At 42.6% G+C, this 16,121-nt stretch overlaps 1 protein-coding gene across 1 annotated transcript in view; it reads right to left on the reverse strand.

The window, feature by feature from the left end:
* KIF26B (kinesin family member 26B) overlaps positions 1-16,121 on the reverse strand; it is a gene marked incomplete at both ends in the record, with an annotated part of 191,690 nt that overhangs the window by 11,742 nt on the left and 163,827 nt on the right. Inside the window, 2 exons of the mRNA XM_079550307.1 lie at positions 3,400-6,838; positions 7,992-8,154. Coding sequence (XP_079406433.1) covers positions 3,400-6,838; positions 7,992-8,154 — 3,602 coding nt within the window. The remainder of the gene's footprint in view (positions 1-3,399; positions 6,839-7,991; positions 8,155-16,121) is intronic.

Genomic DNA, 16,121 nt, shown 5'->3' on the forward strand with positions numbered 1-16,121 from the left:
ACCTAGGGCTACACTGAAGGATATAATCTAGCTTTATCTTTCAAAAGCTGTCAATGTAGGTCTGATGCGTCATGTATGACAATCAGCACAGAAGCACCTACACATAAAAATAATGCACTTAAAAGCATTGAAAGACAAGATCTTAATCTCAAGAAAAAAATGATGTCTCCCCAATGTGTCAGAACTTCAAAAGTAATTGTGAGATCTGACAGGGCTGCTGGTGATTCTGCTAAAGACTCTTTATAGCTCCTCTTAAAGGGGCCTTGGGCTGATTCATGATGATCGTGTCTGACAGCTAGCATTTCTGCTAATAATAATCATAAATAAAGTGGACAAGGTTGCCTGACCTGAAATGAGCATATCTATAGTGCCATATCCATTACAGCACAGTGGATCTCTGACTGCAAATCAGGAAAGGTCCAATGCTCTTGACACTATGTATTAAAATAATATCCATCTTTCAAGAGCCTCAGAACCTTTGTATGCTATTGTTTTCATTAAAAAAGTGTTCCTTGTGAGAGTTCATTCAGATGAGAACAGACTTACAGAAAAAAATTACGAAGGAGAAATTACGGAGGATAAAAGATTGCAAACCTTTGCATATTTTTTTGTTTATTATGCAATAAAAATATGTTTGCGAACAACTCTATTCTTCCGTATATCTCAGATCCTCCTTCATGTTCTCCTGCATTGAGGTAATAATCCCAATTTTATGCCATCATAAATCTGCTGACATGTGAAAAATTATACTATTATCAAACACATCAAAACAGAATTATGATATTACTGCTGCAGGATGAAATTCAAACTGGAGCTGGGTTACAAGAAAGTGAAGAATTATGAATTTCTGGGCAGTGGTTGCTGCTACAGATATAGAAAGTAATAAAGATATATTTTTTTTTTCATTTGCATTAAAAGAACTGGTTCCTCTTAGAAACACAACTCTCTCAATATAGGAATTAATTGCAGATGTAGGGAATCACTCTCAAAAGCAAAATAACAAAAAAAAACAAACACGCTTACAAACTCTCCAAATCAGGTGACAGACTTAATTAAGAGAGAAGCTTTGCACATACTTTGAGGGATGTCAACATGCCACATTTTGCTGTGCCTAACAGAACAGGCATCTTGCAGGGATGCCTATGCACAGAAAATGCTCCATCACAGAGGTTAAAATCTAGCTGTGGTAAACACCTGCAACATTGCTGACAAGGGAGAGAGGAACTAAGCCACAATAGAAATTAGGCTGAACGCATACATTTGTCAGTTAGAGAGAAAGCTGTACTTTGAAAAAGTAAAAGAGAAAAAAGTTGTATTATGAAAAAAGTCAGATTTTAGTTAGCAGTAAAACAATGGCAAAGCTGAGACTGTCCACATTCCTTGCTAAGGAAAGCTTCCTGCTTGACTACCTTTGCATATCTGCACTGCATGACAAATCACCACCACTGCTCGGCCAGGTTCAAAGCTGGCTAGATCCAAGGGAGGGGGGATAATCTCTTGTTTTTGATGCGGATGAATCTACACTTCAGTTTTCTATGCTTTCCCTCACCTGCACAGCTGCTCTGCTTTTTTGCATCTATTCCTAGTTCAAATTTTGTTGAAAATCACCATGTGTGGCATAAGCTAAAGAAAGGGAAAGTGACCCACCCTGACAGAGACTATTGCAGATGGATTTCTCTCAAGAATGGTTACTGGATGCCTTTAACTGTCTCACTATCAAAGCAATGGGAAAGCAAAAGATTCAATTTTTGCTAGAGAATCCAAAGAAAAGGAAATGTCCTATGGAAAAAGTGCATATCATATGGGCAGCTTCTCCACAGCACACAGTCAGTTGACAGTACACTCCCAGCGTTCTGTGTGGTCAGCTTTGGATTCCTTTTCCACAATATACAAAATCATCCTTCTTTTTCTTGCAAGTTACCACTAAGAAGTTTATATTTGAAAAGAGCCATCAGAAGAGCAGCTCATTAGAAAGAGGAAAATTAAGTTACTGCCACATATGCAGAAAGGATAGAACAGAGTCTTTCTCATAGGATGCAGAGTTAACATCAGGAAGATTATTTCATCACTTGGCCTTTGCTTGCACAATGTAGAGTGACTTTCAGATATATCCTCAGAACAGGTATTATCAGATGTGTACTTTTGAATATGGTTTTAATTGTGGTATTCGTTGTGTTCACATCTGTGTTGCACATGTTCTTCCTGCTACTGCAGCAAAAGCTTGAGAAAAGAGAGGGTAATGCCTCACTCATTTCATTCATTCTAAACAAATCCCAGAGGTAAGTAACCCAGCAAGTGAGAATGGCTTGTGAATTAGGAACTCTATGAGAATTACACATTTCTGCAGCCAGAACTACTGCAGAATATGCAGCCACTGATATTTTAAATACTGGTGTATACCAGTCCCAGTATCTATATACATTTTTTAAAAAAGGAAGTTGGTTAGGGCAGGACTTACACTTCTTGTTGGGAAAACAGAACCCAGAAAAAAAGTGAGGTGACCAGCTGATGGATGTTCCTCATCCCTTTCCTGCACTATTGTCCTGGTGAGAAGTACGAGCTGCAACACCATGGACTCCTGGCATGGACCAGCAGGCTCTTTCTATCTGATTAAAAAATGTAGTAAGAAAGCTACTGGGCGTTCTGATCCTCTCTGTGATGACTAACTGCTCTCAGACTTGCAAGTACTTTAAAGCAACAGTGCCCATATTTATAATATTAATAGTATACCTTATTAATAATAAAATTACTTGGGGAGGAAGGACTGTAACTCAAAAGTTAAAATCCAACAGACTCAGTGGCAGGATATGATCTTTCAACAGCATGGGCATAACTTTGTTCCATCTTCTAAAACAGGTGGGAAGAAAGAAGTGACAGATCCAGTAGCAAGGCATCTTGCACCTTTTGGGCATTCAGAGTGCGCAAGGAGCAAAAGGGAGCTCCCAGCAGTTACTGCTGTTGAGCAGGACTCTGGCCTTGTGCTGCTGAACCACACATGTACCAAGAGAGGAGTCTTTGTCCAAAGTGCTTGAAATTACATTTCACCACCTCATAAAGGCATCTTTTTGGAATCAAATCAGAAGAATATTTGTATAAATAAATACTTAATTGCAACTAGCAACATGAAATAACTGTAGAGATAAGCGTTCTGTTAATGTGAAATAAACCTAAGTGAAATGGGTGGGAGAGAGACTCCACTGCATATGCAGTGCAAACACAGACATTTGTGCATGTTGCTCGGAAGAAGCCTGGGGCCTGGGACACTTACCCTGGCCTCTCATCTCTGCTGCAAACACAGCTGGCTCTGATCTACTAGCCTATCTTCAGGAAAGGCCTCTCCACCATGAAGAAGTTAGCTGCTTTGGTCTGTTTTCTCCTTTCACATCCCTTCAAGCTTACCTGTGGTTGATCGTTTCTTCGGTGTTTTGAGACTCCGGCACCTGCCGCTGGCTGAGCTGCTGTTCTCGCTCATGGAATCTTGTGCAGAAGAGGCGCTCCCTGTTGCCTCGCTGTCCCTCATCATGCTCTCATAGCCGCTGCTGCCTCCGCTGTGGTAGAACAGGGCAGTCTTCCCCATGGCGGGGGGCAGCTCCCCACTCAGGACACTGCTGTTGTCGCTCCCATGACCACTGCTGCAGCGATGAGGCTTCCGAGGAGGAGTGATCTTGCTGTAAGGAGATGGCAGCACATGAACTGCTGGCTTCTCCTCTCCATGAAGGCCACCACGCTCATCTGCTTCCACGTTTCCTCGGAGCTGCAAGCCTCTGGAGCTGGCACTGCCTTGGAGCAGCTCTGAAATCCGTCCATTGACAGCCCGAAGAGGCAATTTAGAAGCAAGGCTAGAGCCTCGGTTTCTGCTGAGGGACTGTGTTGACCAGGACATATTCTTCCCACTTGGAGGCAGACTGGAACTCTGCCCAACAGACTGAGGCAGAGACTTGGTCGAAAAGCTGAGTGTTTTGGTAGCAGAGGCAGACAGGCTTCGGGCCTTGGGACTTGCCAACAGGAGCTTGCTGACCGCTGAGATCTTTGACTGTCCAGCTTTTGGTGATGCTCCTGCAGACTGGGAGAGAGCTGAGTTGGTTGGTGAGGACATGACACTGCGGCTGACGCTCCTTCCAGTCCTAGGCATGGTGGTGTCTTTGCTAGGGTTCATTTTGGAGTTCACGGAGGACAGGCTTTCTGCTCTCTCCAGTGACAGACACTCATAGTGACTTCCTGTGGATCTTCCAAGGGAGTTGGTCCTGCTGGCAAGCTGCTCCAGCTTGGCACTGAACAGCTTGCTGCTGCTGTTGTTGCTGCTGTTGTCAATGCCAGAGCCTTTTGGTTTGGCATTCAGCTCCTCGGGGAAGCTGGCCTGGAAAGGCACAGGCTGGCCAGAGGGACTGCTGGTGGTGCTGCTGGTAGCACTGTGCTGGGGGCTGGCTCTGTTCTTCTGATCCAAACTTGACTTTCTCACTGGAGGCAGAGGAGGTGTCCCTTTGGGGCGAGTGAGGACACAATGTTTGGGAGAGGCCACTTTTTTGTCTAGGCTGGCCTTCAAAAATTGGGTGTGGGCAGGAGAAACAACTCCATTGCTGTCAGTGGCAGCAGAATGGAAGTGACTATCGGACTCCTCTGGCTTGCTTGCCTTTGGAGGCAGCCCTCGAGGGAGGCTGCCACCCTTCAAGCCATCACTGGAATGAATGGGACTCTGGGTTGAAGAGCCAGATGCTGCCATCTCACACCCATCCACAATTCTCTTCAGACTATCACATCCTGGGGAGACAGAGGCATCCCCACTGCTGCTGCTGCTGCTAAACCTGTCTGCTGGAGACTGCTTTGTGCTCTGCTCAGATTTGGCTGAAATCGTGGTCATGTCAGAACTCAACCCATCACTGCTCCCAGAGCTGTCATTTTTTACATCGTCTTGTCTCTTCAGCCAAGGATCTTCAAATTTGATATCTTTTTTAGCATTGGGTTCTTTCCCTTCATGGGGATGAGCAACCTTTGGGTCTGCATTTACCGATACAGCATCATCAGTGTCTTGTGCTTTGAAGGAATTAACAGCAATACATGGATAAACAGTAATGTTTGTCTTCATTGGGAAGTAGCCCTCACAGCTGTTGAGGCTAGCAGTGTTTTTAATTGTGACAGTAGTTTTCCCTAAAGCTGATATTTTACAGCCTTTGATGGGTGGCACTTTGCTGAAAGCTTGTTCCCCCATTTCTGACAATATAAGCATGTTGTCGGTTACTGGCTTCTGTTTGTCACCTACACAAATCATGCTGGCGCTTTGTATGGTGCTTGCAAAGTCAGAGACAGGAGGTTCTGCCATTGCTTCTCCATGCCCATAGCATGCCTGGGCAATGAAACTGTGGCATGACTGCTCACCGTCACTCCCTGTGCTCATTTCACTCAACCATGAGCTGATAGATGAGCGTCTGCTGCCATCATCCTGGGACTTGTCATCCAGGCCCAGCTTTGGAAGTGGAAGGAACTGTGTGATGCTGACCTCAGACACAGGAGCTGCACTGGAGTAACATTCAAGATCTTCAGATATGCTGCTGATAATACTGACTGGCCTAGACCCAGAGGCCAAAGCCTGCACAGAGCAGTCACTGTTAAAACTGATGATACTGGTTGGGCGCCCATTGTCAAGGACCCCACTAATGGTTAGCTCTTCTACAAGGGTGAACACCAGCTCGTCCTCCCCATTCAGTTCCAGTGGCTGCTGCACAGTCACCATAGTAGTGCTTAGAATCTCCTTCTTGGATTCAGGAGAATGGTTTTGTTGCTGGTCTTCATTGAGAATGGTCTCTTCAAAATCCCCATTGCTGGAAGACACTGACTTCTTCATGATCTGAGGGCTCATTCCTGCAGGTGGAGTCCGTATTTCTGGCTGTAACAAAGATTCAGTAGATGTCATCTCATTGTCCTTACTCAGGGAAGCTGGTGGGGGTGTGGTGCTGGGAAGAACTCCTTTCTGTGTATAGACTTTGCACCTCTGGGAAGGAGAAGTTGGTGGCTTGTACTCAGATGTCTTGGAGAGGCTCGCAATGCCAAGCCGGGGTGAACCCATTGGCCTTGGTTTCCCTTCCACAAAGCCACAGGTGTTGAGACCTTCTCTGCTGCTCTGCAAGCTGGTGCTGTGTGCTAACTGGCAAGAGCTAAGCTCTTTACTAGAGCTGCCTGTCACGCTCCTGGGAGAAGGAGGGGTAGAAATATTAGTAAGAGCTCCAGAAGGAATGGGGGAGTGATTTCTCTTAGTTTTGCTGGGGGTAGCATTTATATTTTCCTTGGCTTCTCTATCAAGATGCTGATATTCTGGCATCGTATCTTCCTTATCTGACTCTGGTAAGTGACTAAGCTCTGCGAGTTGGCTTGAGACAGAGCACTTAGACATCTGGTCTGAGCTAAACTGAGCAGGCATCTCTTCAAAGGGGAATTTGTTAGTCTCTTCACTGCCATCTATACAATCCAGCCTCTCCTGGAGCTCTGCAAAGGTGTTGCACTTCAGGCAATCTCTTTCAGATGTGCTGGGCCCCGATTCACTACCTTCCTCCATCCTGCCCTCATTTTTGGTCTTCTGCAGTGCAGGAACTATAGGAACAAAGTCAGGAGGACCTTCATTATCTGTCAGCTCCTTATCAGAAAGTGCAGTGCCATTGGGGCCAACATAAATCACTGTGTCACAGGACTGCTCACTGCTGGATGAATAATCAGGATCACTTGATAAATGCAAAATAGGGAAGTCTGGGTCAACGGTGTTTCTAGAATGGAAGGGCCTCAGCTGGGTCGGCCGACGCATCCTACCCTCCTCACAAGAGCTCTCTCCTCCAGAAGAACTCGATGTGTACTGCAACATCAGAGAGACAGAGATCATGACATTTCAGAATTGCAAACAGCTCCTTGCACAAACCGTATGCATACACAAAAAATGATATATCTAAACTGGGAAATCTCTCAACAAAGGCACAGAACTCTGAAGATCCTTATATCCAGTCTTACAGCAAACATACAGCAGTGTTCAACAGAGTACCCAATGCCCCAAATCTAAATGTTCCACACTCAGTCATGAGGCTTCCAAAAAAATAATGTACTGAATAAATAGATCAGGAGCCCTCACCTAATTTAGACCAACCAAATAAACTGGTTATTTGCCAAAGGCATTCCTATTTTTGTGTGTGAACAGGAACAAGAAAACTCATTACAGAAATAAGGCGCAGAAAATAAAGACGGTCCCTTTTGGTCGTAATGCCAATGTGTGAAGTTGTATAATATGTTTAAGGGAGTCCTTGGGTACACACTGCAGGGACGGTGTGTGAAATGAATCCCTTCACGGGGACACATTGCTGTAATGGTGTGTGGAATTAATCCCTTCAGTTGTCTCTCTCCAAAGTTTTTTTCAATCCGTAGACTGTCAGTTTAAATCAAACATTCACTGGTTGTACGCAGTTCACATTGCAAGCTATACAGAAGGAACCAGGACTCCATAAGCATGGAATTAGATATAGCCCACCATCACTTTACTTCTTGGAAAATCTATCACTCATATTTACAGGCAGTCAGAATAAACGAGGCATCAGTGCAGGCATTGGACACAATGCTTTGCATTCATTTTGCTCCTACTCTGTGAGAAGCAAAGAGAATCTAACTCTTCATTAAACCCAATTTACTGTACAGTGGCTTCATTCCTTATTATTTCATTAGCACTAAGAACATAACTGAAGATTTACACTCTCAGCTATATCATTAAATGAGGCCAGCTTAAAAACCTGTTGAGACAGATATGTTTGAAAGCGCTCCTCTATTTGATGCTGAAGCGTTTACATTCCCCTGTCTCTGCTATGTGCTCTGAGCCACTCGCCTAGGACAAGGAACATACAATCTTTGCACTTTGGAATTGGTTACTGATTTTGCTATATGCCTCGCTGCCCCATCAAGGATCTTTTGGGGTCCTTCCTGCTCCCTCTTCCAGCACTACAAGAAAGAAGTTATATGTGTCTTACCTTAGTTTTCTTTTTCTTCATCCTGAGGACTCTGGATGCAATCTGGATGGTGGACAGCGTCTCAGCGTAGTTCCCCGCAGTGGCTGAAATGTGAGCTATCATTGTGGTGCGGCAGTTCATATTCCCCAGGGACTCTCGAAGCAACATGGTGAGCTTGCTGTCTCTGCAAAATAAAATGAATTAAGGCTGCATTAGCCAGCGAGGTTTCACTTCGACCACTGTGATGTGACTTGGGTCTCGGCGAAATTTTTTCTCCTCTTTTTAATGGAATTCTAATTAGTTCTGTTCCTCAGGTTTGCACTATCCTGTATCTGCAGCTGAGCATGCTGAAAGACTCTGGACTACAACTTAAACTTCTTTTATGTTCCCAGTTCCCGTTCTACGTCTTCATCTGGTCTCATTCCTTCAGCACTGTTACCACTGGTGAATACAGAACAGCAGACCAGCGTTGCAGACTAAAGAGTCACTGCAGCAGATGGCAAAGTGCTGCCTTTTTCCAGTGTACAAGCAGACTCTGAACGAGCTCCAGTAGACAAGAGTGTAGTGGATTAGATTAGAGGACCCAAAGTTTCTCTTGCCTGCTGGGGCACTGTGTAATTCAATAACGCTGCTACTTAAATCACTAAAGTAACTTTGGATGATATTGGTGAAATACAAGCCAGTCAAGCCTTAAGACTTCTCACAACTGTTCTTTCATATTAGAGCTTTTTTTCTGCTGAAGTGGGAATCAAATTTTCTGTTCTTGCAGTTTACTCTATTGTTTGGAACAGGATAGTTTTTGAAATGCAGATGCCTTACTGTGGGGCTGTCTGTGACTAGACTAAGAATTGGAATCCTCAAGCACAACAATTCTAACAGCATGATGATGCATGTGTAACTTTTGTATGGTATTCATCTAATCCTGCAGTCAAAAATGCACAATATATACTTTTAAGGGATCTTTAACCATGAGGAGCACAAAATAGCTGACCAGCTGGGAAATCTTCTTGAAGAGAGCCTCTCCTGTACTATAGGTCTCCTGTACTATAGGTTGTGGATAATAGTTACACATGGCTCAAAGCAAAGACAACATTCTGATATTTACTTGTGCTTGATAAACTGCATACAGCAATTGTTTCCTGTCAGTAATACTATCAATGGCTTGGGATTATTTTTTTGTGGGTCACTGTTCAATCTCTGCTAATACTTATGGTGCATATGTGCCCTTAGTCTTGCATTTAACATTCCCAGCTCATGGGAATAAAGCTGCAACCTGTGGGAAATTAAACTATATCCACTGGATAGGACTGCTAGACAAACATCAGAATTCTTGAATTTCTCTTTTTAATTGGGTAAATCACAGAAGTCGGGATTGCATATTTTATTGCATTTACCGTTTAGGTGGGGCATATAGCTCTAGGAAAGCCACACCACAGTGAGCTGATGCTGGCTCATAAAATGTGCTATCCTGAGCTTTATAGTACTTGTGATTTCAGCTAGGCTAGCAATACTAGATGGAAAATATTTTCTCTTCCACGATTTCTGCTTCCTTCTGCTCCAGACACACTGAAGACAATCTGGCAGCTTTGAGAAGCAAGCAAACATCCACAAAGACTACAGTGAGACAGTCTCACTCATTTCTCTTGTGACCTAAGGCTGCTTTGAATCCACAGATCCCGAGTTAACAGGCTGCTGTACCTTAGGTTAGTGGCCCTCCTTTCCATCAAGGAATAATTAAGATGTCAAATTTTGTACATCAGTTACTGACACTCCGATGCAGAGTTACATGGAAATTATAAACATCTGTACAGAAATCAATAACAAGCCTTTCATTTGCTAGTGCTTCTATCACAGCAAAACAGGAGTCGATGGGGGAAAGGGCAAAAGAATGCATTCCGAACATGTAGATCTCCTGAGAATACATAACCCATGCAGCCATAACCCATCAACACACTGCGGTGCAGCTCTCCTAAAGCTATATGCATTATGAATATGAAATAATCTGTCCCATCTGCCTTGCACTGAAATACATGCGTGCAAGAAGAATGATGATACCGAGAAAATTCTTATTCTGTAATTCAAATGCTGTGACATCTATTAGAAAGAAAGTAAAGGATGGATTTTTTTTTTTAAGAATTAAAGCAAGAAAATTAGCAGCAAAAAAGTCCAGCCAATGCTGATTTCTAATGTCAGAGTTTCCTCCAATACTGCCTGTATCTGGACTATCAATGTAACTTTGGACATAGACAAAATAACTTGCCTCCTGTCAGTATTATACATTGAGGAATAAAACAAAGATGAAAAAAATTAATGATCATATATTTTTGACAATTTTAGACATTGTCTTAAAACATTCACCTGCTCATGGTTCACTGATGTCTCACTAAAGCCCCTCCTGACTCCTAAGGAAAGACTGAAAATCAAAGGGAACATAATAACACAGATGTGCGGCTTAGTAACTATTAATTTTTAACTCATGCTAGCCTCAGCAAATAAAATTATTGGTATTTTGGATATCTCACTGAAATTAGCTTGTCATACAGTGTGAGACATGAAGTTAAATGCCTTGCTCTTGTGTGAGTGCTGACATGGCATTTCTGCATGAAAAAAGAAAATTATTTCATTAGGTGATTCGTGAGCTGGTACTTGCAAAAAGCAGAATTTCCTGTGGAGCCACAAGCTTTACAAAGGGAAGGTCTGGACAAAAAGAGCTTTGAGAGGAAAGAACATTTTTGTATCTTCTGCCCATGCAAAACAAACTTAGGCATAGGAAACAGAAGAGCTGCTGTTCCTGGGTGCATGTTGCTCATGCACCAATTTCTTCATAGCAAATAGGAGATCTTCAGGGATGCATTACAAATAGAAATGATCCATTTGTGTTCTGCTCTAAGAGAAATGAAGTGGTATGTCAGAGCAGCACACCGACCCCATTTTATACATCTTTCTTCTTCTTAAATGTAGTTCTATCCCATCCACTAATGTTTTTATAGTTTAGGAAATTTATTGTAACTCCTTGTGAATTCAGGAATAAAAAACACAGAGAACAGCGCATGAAGGTGAGGACAGAAAAGTACCACACTTCAGATGCCAAAGCCTTTATATCCGCAAACCCATTCTGCAGCCTTTTCAGTACTTAAAGGTTATTTGATTTTTCTACCTGAAGCATTTGGCCAAACAAAATACATTGCCCCTACTTGTAAACCCTTCCTAGCCATGGTCCTTATATCACCATGGCTACACTAAAACACTGCTATTTCCTATATTCCACACAGACTAAACTCCAAAATAAACTACACAAAGCTCTATCTTTGGAAAAATCCAGAGCCAGGAACCCTGGGGAAAGAAAGCTAAACTCACATCTCTAAAAAGAGTGTCAGTAGTTATGGTACAAAGAAGAAAGAAAGGAAGAACTGTGCAGATGCCAGGCAGAAAGGTTCACTTCATCCCATGAAGTAGCAGCTGTCTGTGCTGAAAGGACAAGAGGGAAAGTTGTCTCTTTTCCAGGCTACTCTCTTATCCTCAGCCTCTCACATTACAGCTGACCCTAGAAGACCTATATTACTGTCTTCTGCGTCTTTTAGTAGCTACTATTAAGGATCCCTAAAATATATTAAATCTCCTAAAAAGAGATATGCGCTGCAGTATGCACAGTGTTTTCTATTTCTTGTCTTCTGAGACAATCATGCAAACTGGGATCAATGTAAATTAGTATTTTCATCTGCTCAGCAAGAGGGAAAAAAGAAACATATACCTCAATGCTCCTCATAAGTATATTCGTATTTTCCTTCTTCACAATTGGTTAATTATACTCAGATTCAAACAAAATAGAATTGTATATCAGAAGAATGAAATACTCAAGATCATGATAAGTTTGTGTGGACAATGCCTAAATCCCACTTGACTGTGTGCATTAAGACTATGTCTTTTAATTTCACAACTGGATACCAATCTTCCACTAGACTCCTGCCTCAATCCCTGCACAGGATAAACAGTGCTCACTGAACAAGAAGTCATTCAGTCTTTCATTTAATCTCTCTCTTTTAATGTGTGGACTTGTGCTCTGCCTACTGTTAGGACTAAACAAACGCAGCTCTGCATCCAGAATGACTTATTTCTTCAAAGGCCTTTCCTTTTTCTTTCTTTTGGAGCTCATCAATGCAGTTTTTGATGAATGCCTCTGAGGTGAGGTATATAATCCCCTGTTAACACCTGCTGCGCTAAGTATAGGTGTTCGGTTTGAAGCACTGATCTTTCAGAGTATTAAGCATTATACAGTCTTTCATATTCAAGGTACATCTTCCTTTGACTTCTGGTGCAGAGAAAATGGGAAAGCTGTTTCTCAGTCTGGTCACTTAGCAAACCAAAAACACAGTTAACAGTCCACCTGCAAACACTAGGAATGCATTGGCAGAACCAGTTCTGATGGCAGTACCAGCTCCCATTGTAATATCGCTCCCTTCTCTTCCATGCCTCCTTCCACACTTCCATACGCCTTTCAGCTCCTGTTACAAGTCAGGGTGGAGTTTATTGATGACAACCACATCTCAGTATGGTCCTGATTCATCTCCAAAGCAGGTCCTTCATTTGCCTTTATAAGATGCTAATTTTACAAGGAATAAGTGTCCTGCAAAAAAAAACACCCATACGCATAGCTCATGAGGCCAAAGTAGGTCTTAGGTACTTAATTTCACAATCTCAATGTTCTTATATATTTTATGTAATTTTATGGGGATTTATGTTTACACTTCACTAAGATATCAACAGGCTCAGAGCCTTTATGTGTATTAAAAAGCCTTAAGTGCTGAACTAGCCAACCAGCTGGCAGCAGCAGCCAGCTGCCACTTTTGTACAGACAAGCAATAGAGCAGGAGGAAGTGGCTCACAATTTACCTTGAGGTACTGCTAGCATTTGCTGCTGGTGAGGGATGGTGAAGTTCCAGAGTACTGCAATCCTTTCCTGCGCTACAGAATTTTGCTCTCACGTACTCACATCCTTTTTGCCTTTTTGTTATCAGACAATCCTTTTCCCTCCTATCAGCATTTTCTTGCAGCTTCCCTGATTCATTCTTCTTCAGTCTAAGTCCCACAATATGATTCTCACCATGAGCTCCCTACTGAAGTAGCCCAGCACTGCTCCATTTTATCTTACTTTGACCTAACTACCTGCACCTGTCTTTGCCAGTGTCCAGCATCATTCCTAGCTCATCTCCCAGTACTGATCTTCTCTTTCCTCAACTCTTGCTCCTATTAATGTCCTTCACTGGTACTGTATAACCATCAGGGCCTTTATCTCCACTTACATCCCCTTAGCTTCTCACTGATACCTATCGAAGGCACCCTATAACCCCCACATAATTTGGTATGCTCACTGCACTACTCTGCATGTGTTCAGGCTGGATGAGGGGGTACAGTTTGGACAGAGCCTTCTGACATACTTCCACTGAATGACATGAAGAATCCGTGCTGGTAACGTGTTCCAAATGTGTTACAAAGAGCAGAGGCAAACAATAATTGCTTTTGTTTAAGGCTTCAAAATTGAATTCGTGAATGGAAATGAATCAGGAAGAAAATTTTATGCTCAGCAAATTTGAAGGAATTTGCATTGCCCAGCATCTCTTTCTTAGCATGGGAGTGACAAGTACAGGGCTTTTCCACAAATGGAGGGATTGCTGGAAAGGAAGATCCAGCTCAAGTCTTGGAATCCCAATTTTGCTGTGGAGTTATTTAACCAATCCTATTATACACTTCACAAGTTTCTTTTTTTTTTTTTTCCTTTTTCAACTGCCTTAAAGAAAATATTTTCTTCATCTTCCCCTTCATCTCACCCCACTATATAAGGATTTTGGATATTTAATGACAAAAGCAGAACTATCAGGAATAAAAATAACACTCTCAAGAGGTAGAATGCAATATTATAAATAAGCATTGGGACATACAAAGGTGTGTGCTTGAGCTCTCTATTAATCATACACCTTGGTGTCTTCCTAGGCACTTGGCCAAAAGAAAAATGTTGTCAACTCTCTCAAGGTGTTATTGTTACAGAATAAGACGATGTATGCCCTCAGGTGTCTTGTAATCTAATTATTTATAGAGGTATGTCAAAGGAAAAATCTCTGGAAGTATGGCAGTTAGTTTTGATCATAATGTCTTAACTCTGCTCCCTTGTGCTAATGCAGTGCTTTGTTCATAGTAATAAATGCTTGCATAATGAGAGAACCACATAAATACTCCATTTGGTTTTGGCTCTTATTGCACAGAAATAATCTCTACAGAGGACAGTTCACAGCTTAAAAGGTACAAAACCAAAACGGTATGTTACTAATGGCTGAATTCAGGAAGAACCAGTATTGTTTGCTTAGCTAAATCCTTCCTTTCTGTTAATAATTTTGATAGTAGGAATGAGGAAATTAGAGCAGTGTGTGTAGGCACAAGCAGAGTGAGGCCAAGGGGACTAATAAAGCTCACAGTGGAAATTTCATGTTGCAGAACAATCTTTGTGCATGTGATAGATGCACAAGACAGCATCTTTTCGTTCCTTTCACCAAAAACTGAAAAATAGAAAGATCATCCAAACAGCTCCAGCTGCTCTAACATCTTAAACTGACTGTCCCTCTGACCATAAATGGACTTGTATAGAAGTTGCTCCCAGAGCTTCATGAAACAGGCAAGGATTAGCTTGTTACCCAAAAATGACATAGAAGTGCCCCAGTCTAGAGGTTCTGCTGACTACTCTCAGCAGTTCAACTTTACTCCTACACTAGACCTATCTCACAATAAAGCAGTTACTATCACAAAAGTTTCTCCTCTTTTACCTGTGTGAATTAAAGAACTCTCAGTTTCTGATACTTTCAGCCCAGGTCTGAGCTGCACATCTCTATATCAGCCCCAGGAAAGCACAGAGAAAGATGGCCCCACCGCCTTCTCATTTCTGCCTTGTGCCAGCAGTAGCGCTGAACCAGCACGGGCTTCAATTAAATAATTAATCCAATGTGAGAAAGAAGTTCCTCACAGTCTTCACCACAGCTACATGAATGTCTGTGGTTTGGTACAGAAGAACTTCTCACTTTGGGAATACTGAACAAAGACATAACCCCTTATTTACAGGTCAACACGCTTCTTAGATTAGATGAGAGCGTAGAGATGCGAATGTCTTTGACACCACAACCAGAGCACATCTAAGGGGTGGGCAGTAGGGGAAGGCCTGCAAGGCAGCTCTGCAGAGACCACTGGCGGTGTCAGAGAGAGGACAGCACTTAAAATGGACTCCATCTCCAACTCCGAGCACAGAGCCAAACTTCATTCACGAGGAACCATTAAAAACGTGCAAACAAAGCACGAAGATAAAAAGGATCCTACTGCTCTGTCTCATTACAGTGCCAGCTCCTCATAAATTCTCAGCTGAAAAACGAAGCTCAATTAATCTAGGGAGCTAATTAGGCTCTGCAACTCTATGCTGAAGTTAAAGCCAGATTCCCCCCAAACCATCAATGCCAGTGGTTAGGAAAACCTGAACAGTAAACAGACTGTTATTTACAGGAGAAAAAAAGATCCACACAGTTAAAAACCAGCATTGATACAGATTTTAAATAATTTAAAGATTTTGCATGTGACAAGGCTCTGCTCTAACCTGCACCGAGGTACACTCACAAAGGGAAAGAAAAAGCCTTTCTTCTTCTGTGCCCTTTCTTGTTTGCCTCTCCTATCTGGAAGCATTGCAAGTACAAGTTTGCCTTGACTTATCTCATTGAAGCCAATGAGATAAGTCATAAGCCAAGACATTTGTTTGCTTTCAATGAGAAAACAACAGTCATAGCCACTGCTGAATAGCCCCTGGGGGAGCTGAGGAGCCTGCCTGCCTCTCCTGGGCTGCTTGTCCTGGGTACAGACAGCATGGAGTGTGGCTGGCCAATATCTGGTGGTATAGGAAAGTGACAGAGGAATAGGGATCCTTTCTTCCACAGCAAGAAAATATAGTGAGGACTTGCCTCATTTCCATCCTCTGAGGACAGGATCCAGAAGCCACCTTCACACCAGTCCCAGTGGGGACCAACTGGGCAGATGATGGCCTGAGCACAGCAAGGAGACATCCAGGAAGTGCACTGGGATCTCTTCCCACCACTCAGCATCTTTGCTATCAGCACTGCTTCCTCC

Source organism: Tetrao urogallus (assembly GCF_951394365.1).
Source record: "Tetrao urogallus genome assembly, chromosome: 2".
NCBI lineage: Eukaryota > Metazoa > Chordata > Aves > Galliformes > Phasianidae > Tetrao > Tetrao urogallus.